Raw genomic sequence first — 13,350 nt, forward strand, 5'->3', positions numbered from 1 at the left:
GACTCTCGGCTTCTCCTCTTAGGGCCAGCTTGTGACCAAGGATTACCCTCCCTATGCGCTGGCTGTCATCGGGCTGCTGGTGGCCTCCTCCACCGTGTGCATCCCCCTGGTAGCCTTGGGGACCTTCATCACACGCCGTCTCAAGAGGGGAGACACAGCCCCCGTGGCCTGAGCACTGGGCTTTCCAGAGACTGCAGTCAGCTGCTCACGGTTTTACAGCTCTTATTGCAGGTGGAAACTCCTCAGCTGCTTTTGAAAACACTCACTCCAGAAGTCCCCTATTGCCATCTTCCTGAGCCTAGAAAGAAGTAGGAGGCGTGGAGGAGGAGGACTCCCTGGAAAAACACATGCCCCGCTCACAAAGTGCCCCCTTCTCCCCTCACCTCCCCCCAAGTTTGCACCGAGCTGCTTCCTCTGGACTGAAGAGGCTGGTTTTTCAAAGACAGTCTTGAAGACAGTTGTTTCTTATTTCTAGAAAGCCCTGGAATTAGGGCACACTGTGAGCTGACATGTGACTAATTTTTCATGGAATATAAACAATTTTCCCCCCAAAGTGATCCCAAGTATTGCAAGGGCAGCCATCTTTAGATTGGCTGGAAAATCGTTTTTCAAGTGCCTGTGATAACATATTAGAACGTCATGGGTGTGAAATGAGTTTTTCTCATTTAATCAGTGAATCTGCAGTTGCTACCTTCTTTGCTGATAGGGTTGGCCCTAGAAAAAGAGGGTTTTTTTTGGGGGGGGCCCACCATGGGGATCATTTTCCTAGTAGTCTCTCACGGCAGGTCCCTGGCCAATCCTCTGTACAAGAATCACTCTTACCACAGTTGCAGACCCAAAGCTCCTCTGTGGGGTTCCCTGAAGGGTCAGAGCAGACAGCCCCACCCACACAGCCCAGTGTTTTGGGGAAAGTTCTGGAAGTGACTGTGAGGATGAGCGTGAGCTAACATTCCCATAGGCTTAGTAACATTTGGACTTGATGGTCGACTCCTTATAGGAAAGACCACAAACGTCACATAGATCAATGTTAAGTTATTTATCTGTACAGAAGTTTTCTAAAATGTATATAATTCAAATGGAGCATCTTGTAACTGAAGACACCCATATTTATGACATAGCATTAGTCCACCATGCACGTCTCCTGTCTTTTTTTTAACTGCATTTAATAGAGTATGTAAGGGCCCCTAAAACGACAGGGGCCTTTCTCGTGCTGACATTCTGTGCTTTGAGAAATGAAATTCAAGAAATTTCCTTTGGGTAGATTTGCAAGGGCATCTTTGCAGACACAAACATTCAGCTGGAGCGAGCTCTTTGCTTTTTATTTATGTTATACATGTCCTTAAAGCAAAAGTAGACACTAGAAAGGGCATCTGTTGGCTTGAACTGCCACTTGTCGCTACTTCCAGCTTCAATTGGTGGCCAGTGATGAGAAGGGCCTTTGCCTCTAAGATGCTTGAGCATTTCCTCATCACAAGTAGTCCCCGGGCTTCTCATCAGAGGGTTCTTTGATGAAAACTCCCAGAGAGCGAGGTGTGGAGAGCGGGAATGCTCAGCAGCAAATTCAGAGTAGAGCCTGTTCTGGAATCGTGAGGGATCAACCGTCAGGCCTGGTTGCCATCTTGACTGAAGGGGCTGCCCCTCCTAGGGGTGGTCATCCGCTAAGGCCCCTCAGGAGCAAAAAGACACGTCCCAGATGACCGCTTCAGGCATGCGCATTCCCGTGCCCGCCCCCTCGCTGCACGCTTGAGCCATCTGGGTGCGTTTCAAATTTCCAGTGCCCAGGCCACACTCAGAACCAACCAAATCTAAGAATTGTCCATTTAGGAATATTTGAATCCCGAAGGGCCCTCAAAATTTCAAAAGCAGGTTTGAACATGTCCAATCACATGGGAAAAACACTTCGTTGGAATAATTTTTGCTCGTGAGTCAGCCAGATGAAGCGCCTCTACTGCAGGATAATGCGCTCCAGATGAGCGCTTTGAGTTTCAGTTTTGCTCTGGTTTCTGTGTATTTCATGAAGAGCAGAACATTTCTCAAGAAGCCACTTGAGCCATTAAGTCCAGTAATAACATTCTAAGAACTTTAGAGCAGTCAAAAATTCTTTGTTGACCTATTTTCTAGGCCATCTCAACATTATTTGTCCACCCTCCCTCCAAGGAGCTGGAGAGGAAAAGGGACATTCCATCCGTGTCCACTTAACAGTCCCCCGTGACATTTTTTAAATAGATTTATTTACTTATGCATACAAGAACTGGGGTGTAGGCCAGCGGTGCAGGGAGTGAGGGGATTCCCCAGAGACAGAGCCGGGAGCAGAACAGGCAGCTGCACTGAAATACACAGCTGAGCATGGCTGAGGGGAGTCCGTGGGCAGGTCAGGGGAGGTCTGCCATGCTATGTGGCTCAGCTCCCTGGTGGGGGAATTGAACTCAAGCTGCAGTGGCTGGTGATAGCTTCACAGTCCTGAGACTAACCCCTGTGCCACCTGGGAGACCCCAGCCCCAGTGATATTATAGCTGGATCATGGACTCCATCTACAAAGCTTCCTGTTCATACTAAGACATGACCCTTGATTTAGGGCTAAGAAACCAGGCAGGGGATTATTTTTTTTAGCAGTTGTTACAGTTAAAATCCTTAATATGTTGCCAGTCACTAGCTACATACAGTTTTAAGGCCTCTCTTTTAGCACAAAATTTCCCCGATTCCTGCATCACTCTGAGTCATGCCTTGGGATTGTTCTCTCCTTGACGTGGCAGTCGATTTCCAGGCTGGCCCCCAAAGATCCCCACCTCCCGAGAGTCTCTCCCTGGACTGCCCTCCACCTAAGGATCCGCCCTTAAAGCCTAGACCGCAAGGGAAGTGATGAGTTCTGAGATCAGGTTACTACTTGCTGGTTTTGATGACCCATTGCTGCCACATTGTAGAGGCCCGTGGCAGAGGTGACCTTCAGCCTCCAGCCAGGAAGATGCTGGACTCAGCTGAGAGACCAGTGAGGAACTGGGTCAGGCCAAGAAACCCTAAAGGAACTTCAAAGTGGATCCTGCTCAGCTGAACACGGACTGGAGTTTTATAGAAGAGCCTGAAGCACAGGACAAGGTTATACCATGTCCACCTTCCTGACACACAGGAACTGTGAGATCATAAATACCAGTTGTCTTAAGGTAACGTTTTAGGGCAATGTGTTACATGGCGTTAGAAATACCCAGACTGGCCCTCCCTGGTGGCGCAGCGGGTTAAAGCACTGCACTGAGAAACTAAAGCCACTTCCTCATGAGTTCGATTCCCGCCTGCCCCAGAGGTGACCACATGGCGTGGCAGACCTCTCCTGACCCGCCCGCTGCTCCCCTCAGCAGTGTACTTGTCGATCTGCCTGTTCTGCTCCCCGCTCTGTGTGTGGTGAATCCTCTCACCCTCCGCATCTCTGGCCTGTACCCCAGTTCTGTATGAATAAATAAATAAATCTTTAAAAAAAAAAAAAAAAAAGAAATACCCAGACTAAGGTCATTCAGAGCTAGTATGTCACTGGTGTTCCCTGTAGTCTGTCCCCTTTGAGGGGCACAGTGGACCTCCAATAAATTCTCAATTACTAAATTGTTCTCAGATTACTTCACTTCTGAGACAAAGCTGGAAAAGGGAATACTGGCAAAGTCCTGTTTTGTTACATTTTTTGAGATGACGTTGGTTGACATTGCTGTCTTAGGTAGAGTTACACGTCTACCTACGTATGTTATTACACCACACCCACCAGCAGGCCCCCTCCTCCCTGTTCCCACACACTGCACCCAGCTTCTGGTAGTCTTAGTCACAGTCCAATGTGCCCTTGACCCCTGTTTTCATCCCTCCTCCTACCCCCTCCCATATGCCTCAGATCTATGGTCAGTTTTCAAGGTTTGTCTTTGGCTTTTTGTTTTCTCTATTTTTCACATATAAGTGAAACCAGCTGGTATTTTCTCATGACTTAATTTGCTTAGCTTAACTCCTTCTGGCTCCATCCATGCTGCCACAAATGACATTAACTTCTCTTTTGATTGCTGAGTGGTAATCCACTGAGTCCTCTCGACCCACTCACCTGTTCTGGGACATACAGGTGTCCGTATCTTGGCTGCAGTAAACACGCAGGTCTCCTTTTGAATTAGTGTTTGGGTGGATTTCTGGGAACGGAATTTCTGGGTCATCTGGTAGATCCATTTTTTGTGTGTTTTGAGAAAGCCCACACAGCTTTCCACAGTGGCCGGACCAGTCTCCACTCTGACCAACAGTTAAGAAGGTTCCTTTCAGCATCCAGCGCAGCCTCTCTAGCACTTCTTGTTTCAGGCCATTCTCATGGTGTGAGGTGGTATCTCACTGTGATTTTGATCTGCAAGGGACGTAATACTTAGAAGATTGAAGATAAATTGTTTTCACTAGGATAATTTCCTGTCATCAGTTTAAATAAATCCCAAGTTCATATTAACAGTCTACCAGTTCACTCAACTTTACAGTCTCCAAACTGTTAGCAAAATAAACACTTTCCTGAGGGGCACCAGAATAGCTAAGACCAGGTTATGTTCTAGTCGAGAGTATTTCCACGAGAGCCTAGAAACGTACATACTACCTGCAGTACGTCTCCCAGATGCATCTCCAAAGGAGTCTGCCGCATTTCCCTCGTGAGTGTTCCCCACTGCAGCGTTTATGTTGGCATTTCCCTCATGCTCAGATGCCTTCCTATGGCCTGAGAGAACATTTTCTAAAACGTAATAGTTTCCTACTTTTCAGCTGAGTCCTGCATCATTGTGAAAGACAAAATTTGTTGGTAGTGGGGACTGGGACACATTCTTCCCACCCAACCCAGAAGACTCTTTCTACAGACATTAAATTTAGCTAAATATTTTTCTGGTTTTGTCTAGAACTAAAAAATAAATATAATACAATTTAAGTGCTCACACACTGGAAAGTAGAATTTTAGATACATTAACTTTCCTGTTTGCTTGAACAGTCTCATTTCCCTATAATGACTGCATTGCTTTGCATGACTTCTAAAATTCTAAATTTAAAAATATCCCTTTCAAGATAAAATACAGAACACCAACCGTGGTTAGAAAAGAATATGACATTTTATTTCCACTTATGGATATATAATACATGAATTTAGCAATAAATCATCGCAGAGTTCTGAAATATTGATACTTTAAGATCATACACAGCAACATTAGCCCACTCACTGCAAAGCAGCCACATCAGCAGTTCAGATTTGGTCTTTGTTGTAGCTCTTAGTGTAGACGCCCACGGCACACGGGTAATAGATTACGGTTAACAGAAACTAAATCTCAGTATCTCATCTTTGGAACAAATTATGCTTATTTACATATCAGTAGGTAGCTCTAGTTACTTACCCTATTTTGAGTTTTAATGAGTGATTTCAAGGGACAGGGGTTTCCAGCTATTGTTTCTTTAGCGTGTCTGAAAGGAATTAACTCTTACTAATGTTTAGAAAAGACAAAGAAAAGGTAATGTTGAGATAAAGGCGCTTTCAGAGAGACTGAAGGAAAACATAAGGTACTACTTTTGGGAAACTGTACATATTCCCAAGCAGAACACAAAGTGCAGTGGTGTGTAACTGATTTGTTTTTAAGTAGTGAAATTATACTACCTTACAGCCTTTTCTAGTATTTAAACCTCATAATTACAATTTGAATATACAGCCGACTTACAATTAGAGCTATGCATAGCTTCTACAGCACATGTTTCAGATTTGTTTTTGCACATAAATTAATTGGTCCTTGATTTGGAGAACTATAACTACCTGGAAGCACTAAATTTTGGGTATATTTATCGATAGCTAACAAAAACATTACAGAGTGAAAAGCATCAATAGTACCATGCGTGGAAAAGCAGCTGACGCCCCCAAGCATAACATCAAATCCAGCACGAGGCTGCCCAGAGGCCCCACGAATCTCTGACAGACCCCCAAAGACACCCAGTGTTCAGGAAGAGCAGCTGACCAGCCAAGGACATTTCCACACTGGGGCGATCCTTCGATCAGAAGCTTTGGGCCTTTAGCAATCTGAGAGAGAGGCTTTACATTCTTTGATTTCTCTTAAACCTTTTAAAAAAGACTAAAAATAGCTGATTTTTTTTTTCACACTTAAACTGCTAGTTCAACAGCAGCAGTTCAGGTGAAAGAATTCATGAAGCAACCTACTGAAACTTCAAGAGTACACTGTACCCCATCTCCTCTTCCCTGTGAGGTCACAGACTATTTTGTCAAACTACTCGATGTATATAAAAGACTTACATTTTATAAACATAGTAGCAGTAGCTTATTATTACAATTTGAAGAAAAGTCCAAAGATGTCAGGAAAAGTATGCCTGCTAACAGCGACCACTTCTACGATGAGAATATAATGAAACTGAGCTAGAAAAATAATTTTACTGTTTTAAATAATGAAAGGAGCTAACTTTTTAAATATATTACTTATTCAGCAACAATGATTAAATTGACAATGAGTAGATTGCTTCCATTCTGCAGCTGAATTCATGTTACATTTTAATTACAGAAGAGCTTCAAATTATAAATAACCATCCCAATAGTGAAGAGATCATCAAGGCAGTAACATCAGATCAGTTTCTAAGTCATCGCCCCACACGGAGCACAAGGTGTGCTGTGACAGGCTTTGATCAGGCTGGTGTGGAAAGCAGTTCAGTAAAGACTCCAGTTCTGCACAACGGACTCTTGCAAGCCAAGCCGCTTTCCACAGACACACATTCAGTCTATCTTTTCCTTCTGGACCAACCTGGGAGCATCAACAAAATCTTTGCCATTGTAAAGAATAATGAAAAATGTGCCGATGCTTGCCACTCCCCAGAAGAGCACGTAGGCCAGTGTTTCTGTCCAAGTATCACCTGTTGATATAAAAACCAGACAGCTGATAAAAGCTCCAAAGGCCACCAGCTTATTGATACCAGACCCAGCTTTAGCTGCTTAGCAGCTCTTGGTAATGTTAAATTTACTAGTGGCCCCAAACTCTGGCTAGCATCAGAATTCTCTGCAAAGTTTAAAGAGCAAGAACTGCTGGGCCCCACTCCAGAATTTTCAATTCAGCAGCTCTGAGTGGGTCCCCAGACCTAGAATTTCTAACAAGTTCCTAGACAATCCTGATGCTACTGGTCCAAAGGCCACATATACGTATCACTTAGCAAAAGTATTTCATATTTTATCAAACAAATAAGCACTACTCTTAGGTTATACTTTAACACTGCAAGAAACTATTACTGTTTAGTGACAGTCCTATCTATGACAAGCATTAGCTGCTATCAAAATATTTACACACAAAATATACTTAATAAACTTCACAAGTTCATTTTGATGACCTATTTAACACAATCTCCTGATACATATCTTATTCAAGTCGGGCGTTCAGGAGGGCTAGCAGTGGGGCTTCTCGGACACTTGCACCTAGTGACATTTCCTTCCTGCAGCAGAGGCCAACAGCCAGACAGAGCACAGCCCAGGAAAGAGCCGGACTGAAACTCTTCTCTAATGAGTGTCAGGTATGTACTCACTGATTTCCTGTTCTCTTAGAAACCAGAGTAGGAATGGGAAATCAGAAATTACCACATCTGAACACTACAAAGCTCATCACTTCGCAATTAACTGATGTAAGATATTACCACCTATCGCATCTAATCTCTTTTAACTCAGAACATATCCAAATGTGCTAGCTGTTACTTGTCAGAGCTCTGAGTTTTACAATTCTTCTTGACAAAGCGAGGCAGCTCCTCGTAAGCGCAGTCTAGAGCACCGGCCACCCAGTTTGTCCTGGCTGAGCTGTTGGTCCTGCTCTTCCCGCCCCTCCCGAGGTTCCACAGGGAAATGTGAGCACAGAGTCAAGAAAAAATACAAAACAGACCAAAACAACGACTAGCTCACCGGTGGACTGGCTCCCAGAGCGCTGTATGACACAATGTGCGGGTTGGGTCAGAGGCTCTAGCTAGCCGGCGTGGGCCTGGGCGCCCTGAGCGGCACGTGTTGGCTGGCCCTGTCCTCGAACCTGCCACGGCCCACGCCTCACAGTGGTGCCTGTGCCCTAGAGCCCTCAGCCTGGCTTTATCCAGAGCTAAAAAACGGCTTTCACATTTTTTAAGGGCTGTAAAATAATAAAAGCACCACACGATATGCAACAGAGACTGTGCATACAGTGCGGAAAGTCTGACGCAGCTATCTGAAGGGGGCCTCGGAGGGAGCTACCCCTATCCTCTGCTTCTGCAGTGGTGTCCACTTGCATGCTGACCACTAGCCTACAGCCCAGACTGACACTGCCGTCCAGGGCACAGTGCCACATGCCTTTTCACAGGACTAGGGACTGGTCACTTTCTCTAGCCTCTCCACATAGCTGGACCTCAGGAGTGTGAGGGTGAGGTCCAGGGGTACACCTTCCACTTGCAGAGACCAGAGGCAAGCCTGTCCTGGAAGCCTTCCTTACCTATGGTGTTGTTAAGTCTTTTGGGGGAAATAAAAAAGGAAGCTAAAAATAAAATGCTTCTAGTTCTTTATAGAAAATGGTCGCTGGCCCCTCTCTAGAGCACAATAGGACGCTCCTTCCCTGCATCTTACTGTTTACAGGCTGCACGCTGAGGCTGCACAGGACGGGTACTGAGTCTCCCCTGCCACGGAGCCAGAACTAGTGGTGGGAGCGAGGATGAATGTCCTTGATTGGGAAACACTTAAGTATTACAGCAACTCTCTGTTCTCAAAAGTTGCAGATACAGTGAGAAGGACCAATAAGTGTCTAATGAGTCAAATGAGCAAAGTGGAGTTATTTATCAAGAGGATGCTATAACCAGGAGTTTGATAAATGGTTTTTTCTCTTCAGATTTATTTTTTTTTTCTTATTGCCAATGTAATACATAATAATTATAGAAAATAGTCCTAGGCAAAAAGGAAGGAAACATTTGCTATACTGCCTTCTAGAAATAACTACTCTTAACATTTTAATGTTTCAACCTTTACAAGTGTGATTTTTTTAAGTCATTTTTATGTCTTTTCCACTGAGCATTTCCTTAAGAGAGAAAGAGTATTTATCAAGCTCCACAATGTATCCTCCTCATGTCACATCAAAGCACTAGTCCCATCCTGCTCACCTGACTCAGATTTACAGAGAAACATCAAGTGCTGAGTAGATATCAAAACTCAAGACACTGTAAAACAGGTCAACTGCAAGTAACGAATATAAGACTGAAGTAAGCAGACTCACCAGCCATAAGCAAACAGATGATGCACATTGAAAAGGCAACAACCATGATAATAGGCAACTGGAAAAGAAAATGGAAAGAGAAGCCATCACTTAGAATGTTAATCAATGGTTGCAAAATCAATTGTTTGCTTAGCTTGAGAAGGAATAAGACTCTTCTGTAATTGAACATACAAATTACCTTCTTTCAATAAAACACTATCATTTAAGGGTTCAGTCGAAGAGCTGCCCAAATCTTCAGACTGGGTAGGTCACAAGACCTGAGGAAGCAGAGCAGGCTCCAAGTGGAGAGCCCTCTGAGGAAGGAGGTCCCTGGGGGAGAACCCTGGACACCAGGTTGCCCGGTGTCCTCCCCTCACTGGGATGAGACCCAGAGACACTCCTGCAGGCTGGTGAACAGACGCGATGAAGGAGACACATGTAACCAACACGCTTTGCCCTCTGTGTTACAAATCTGCCTTCAGCGATTCCCAAACACAGGGAAGGGGAGTCTTCAGAGAATGAGAAATGCTCCCATCATCTGTGTATGTGTTCTCACATAAGGATGGTGTAGTGTGAAAGAAAACAAACACTCCAAACTTACATTACACCTCCTCTGGACTGCCTCCTTAAGAAACCTAAGTATTTATATTCTATTTAAAATAACATGTAATGTTGGAAATCAAGGGGAGTTTGGTATCATCTAACCTTTAGAAAAAGTGCTTTTTATAACTGGAAAAACAAAGATTTCTTACAGCCAGGAATTTCCAATCCCTTGGAACACTCAAAGGACTATGGAATTCTAATTCGTCCACTGAATAGTTGCCAAGAAATAAGTCTATGGAATCCTAGAACAGAAAGAAGAAAATTAACAACCCAAATTACATGTGATTACATTACTGACGAACAGTGCAAAGATACACCAAATACAAACTTACTTGTCTAAATCCATCAGAAAAGTTGTTCTTGTAATACCGGATAAGCGAGTTCAGGCCGTCCATTATAAGACCCAACTGAGTTCTCTTCCCAGTTCTGGTTAAAAGAGGTTAAGTCTTGACTTACAGACTTGCAATATTAAGTTCTCATACTGTTTTATGGCCTACAAGCTTGTGGCACAGAGGTATGTGCGTTACAAAGATTTTAAAACTCATCCCTGAAAATATAAGAGAGACCCCCTCACAAAAGAAACCACTAGCAGGCTCAAGAAATGTGTGTTTTCCTTTTCTAAAGTAGTGGCAAAGAAGGAAAAACAGTTCTAGTCACAAAGACAAGAAATGAAAAGCACACAGCTCAGGATGAGTAGCATGAAACAGTGAAGAGACTAGAAATCTCTATTTCGCTCCCAGGGAATCTGTAAAGCAAAAAAACTCAAATGCATTTGTACCAAATTCAAAATTTTCTAGCTTCTCACTGCTTGGTGGGTCCTTGAAAACAGCACCAGCGTCCCCTGGGTGCACTCTGGAGGCACAGACCCGCAGCCCTGCCCAAATAGTGTCTCAGTGCACATTAAAGTTCAAGCACTGAGGGGCCCTCACTGTCAGCACTGAGCGTCAGCATCACCAGGGAGGCGACCCCACCAGGACCTGGGCCTCATCTCCTAGTAACCCTGACCAGAAACAAGTCCACGCACTGGTGTTCTGATGATCTTGTAGCTGTTGTGAAAAGTTACTAAAGTGACTCTAATCTCCACGAGGACTATGAACCCCTGATGTGAATGCCAAGTTCAAACGTGTAGCTTGCCTGGTAAAGTCGGTCTTCAAGGCACCAGTTCCTGCATACTGTTTGGCACAAGCATTTGCATTGTCAGCCCAGGCTGTGAAAATAAAGGTAAAAGTCAATAATAATAATTAAAATGATGACCAGAGCTCTAAATCCAAAATAGTAACTGATTTCAAATTATGTACCTTTGCCACTATAAAGGTAAATACCTACCATTTTTGTAAATCTTCTCAAATTCATTCTGTTCTTCAAGCTTCTGTCCTACATGCAGAACTCCTAGTCTCTGGAATAAGAACCACACCCATGTTTAAGGTGTAATATATTTCAGCAGACAGCCCCCCAAATCACAACGCACGGCTTTTGGTTACGCGCAGGAAGGTGTGTTCCTCATATAGCGGGCCCGGGTCAGCATCGCTTCCCCCACTTGGGGCTGGCTGCAAACCCTCTCTGAGGGCTCTAGCTGCCCTGCTGCCCCCCTCTCCTTCAAGCCCCAGAACAACAGGACAGTGACAGGACGGCACTCAGGGAGCAGGAGAAGGAAAAGTCACCAGTTCTTCCTCCCTGACTCCCCCAAGCTTCCACTGTCTATTACTCCTCTACCTGCATCACAAGTCCCACCCCCAGATTTCTTTACCCACAGACTATTCCAGGGGCCCCCTGAGAATCAGGTAAATGCTACATACACATAGCCCTTAGTATGTCATTTTAGGGGATTCCTGGGCTTCCCAAATATCCCTATCCACTCTGCTTTGGGGTGCACTGACCACAGGTTGAGGAACGCCTGCCTTGGTCGTCATCTCGGACTCTCTCTCAACCCTCTGAGAAGCACCATCTTCATGGCTCACCTCAGACTACACAATTCTTAGACAACCTCACCACCTCTACTTCAGAATGGGGTACTCACACCCTAGACATGGCACAAGAGCCACCCTGAATGACCTCCTGGTAAAAACTCTGCTCTCACTGGATGGCAAAAAGGCACAACTGAGAGCCCACACCGGCAGGCACTGTGCTGGAGAGGCTCCTGCCCAAAGAATGCCGGTCGGGCAGGTCTACAATGCTGTCAGTAGCATACAAAATTGTGAGATCGATTACAGCACCTTGTTAATTAAGTAGATTCTTGTTAGTCTGCCTTGGCACCAACCGTCTCCAATAGAAAAGACTGTTCCTACTGAAAATTATCTCTGAGTATATTTGCCAGAGTGACAAGTACACAATACAGCACACATTCAAGAATGTTACTCCTTTGGCATGTGGACCTTTAGGGTCAAGCACATACTCATTCTAAAAGATGTATTTTATTTTACTGCTATAATTCTTTTCTGGGTATCATAAAATTTTCATAGACAAAGTTGAATATTGACCAATTATTTAGGCAGGAAAGTGTTTTGTTTGCCTCTCACAACAAATATCAATGTAACCTGGAAACCTGTGCTCTAATATTTTAAATTCTACATATAAACAGAAGAAAATATTTATACCCATTAAAGCAAAGCTGTCTTAGTTTATAAGATAAATAATAATAAAAGACAATAATAAAAGACAAAGGAAAAAACCTTGAGGTAATATTAAAATAGAAAATTAACTTTTTAAAATAAAAATATCTAATGCTGGCAAGAGTGCAATGAAATATATTCATTTATCACTGCTGGTATCAGTGAAAAATGGTATGCCCCTCCTGGAAAGTTCTCTGTTTACTCTCTTTAGCCGAGGATTCCACTTTGAAGAATTAATTCAAAGGTCACAATGCAAGTTAATAAAATACCCTCAGATATATATTCCACAATGTTATTTATAAGCCAAAAGTTTAGCACCCAAACGATCTTAGTACCTCATAACACAACCATACAGTCCCTAAACGCTGTATGTGTAATGCTAGAGAAAATTGGCCAAGTTTAAATTGCTCATACATACATACACTATGGTTCCAGAAAAATGCACACACCATAAATGGCAAGACATAAAAATAAAAAGAATGGGCCAAAGTGATGGGACTGTGAATCTGTTATTGGTTTTTAAAGGTAAGTTTCATTTTTTTGCTATTAATTAAAGGAAAAAAGGGGATTTGCACCTGAAGCTGAGCCTGAAGTGATCGACGTGCTAGGAGACTCTGAATCACATTGGTTCTGTCCAGACAGTCCATGCAGTTGCTGCGGAACACGCCTTCCTGGTTCGTCACCACCTTGCCGGCAGAGTCCACTAGAAAGTAACTAAAACATATTTGTATAAACACTCTCATACAGAACTCAGTCAAATCTATTAAGGACATACCTCTTCGAAATGAAAAGATCAGACTGGCGTGCACAGTCAAAAAATGATTGCAGTGTCAGAGGCCGTCTCACCAGAGAAGTGAGGAAGCACAGCTGGGAGAGCAGCGGAGGCTGCCAGCAACCACCTCTGCCTAAGACAAGAAGAGGGTTTCCTC

At 43.9% G+C, this 13,350-nt stretch overlaps 2 protein-coding genes across 2 annotated transcripts in view; one reads left to right on the top strand and one right to left on the bottom strand.

The window, feature by feature from the left end:
* SLC6A20 (solute carrier family 6 (proline IMINO transporter), member 20) overlaps positions 1-1,131 on the top strand; it is a 36,047-nt gene extending 34,916 nt beyond the window's left edge. The window contains exon 11 of the mRNA XM_004676247.2: positions 23-1,131. Within this exon, the coding sequence (XP_004676304.1) occupies positions 23-172 (150 nt within the window). The 3' untranslated portion in view covers positions 173-1,131. The remainder of the gene's footprint in view (positions 1-22) is intronic.
* A 3,937-nt stretch (positions 1,132-5,068) lies between these two features.
* The window catches only part of SACM1L (SAC1 suppressor of actin mutations 1-like (yeast)), a 37,876-nt gene continuing 29,594 nt past the window's right edge, over positions 5,069-13,350 (bottom strand). Inside the window, exons 14-20 of the mRNA XM_004676249.2 lie at positions 12,997-13,135; positions 11,139-11,208; positions 10,947-11,019; positions 10,145-10,238; positions 9,962-10,054; positions 9,231-9,288; positions 5,069-6,879 (exon numbers count right to left, since the gene is read on the bottom strand). Coding sequence (XP_004676306.1) covers positions 6,743-6,879; positions 9,231-9,288; positions 9,962-10,054; positions 10,145-10,238; positions 10,947-11,019; positions 11,139-11,208; positions 12,997-13,135 — 664 coding nt within the window. The 3' untranslated portion in view covers positions 5,069-6,742. The remainder of the gene's footprint in view (positions 6,880-9,230; positions 9,289-9,961; positions 10,055-10,144; positions 10,239-10,946; positions 11,020-11,138; positions 11,209-12,996; positions 13,136-13,350) is intronic.

This window comes from Condylura cristata, unplaced genomic scaffold (assembly GCF_000260355.1).
Source record: "Condylura cristata isolate star-nosed mole 26May11 unplaced genomic scaffold, ConCri1.0 scaffold00004, whole genome shotgun sequence".
NCBI classification, from domain to species: domain Eukaryota; kingdom Metazoa; phylum Chordata; class Mammalia; order Eulipotyphla; family Talpidae; genus Condylura; species Condylura cristata.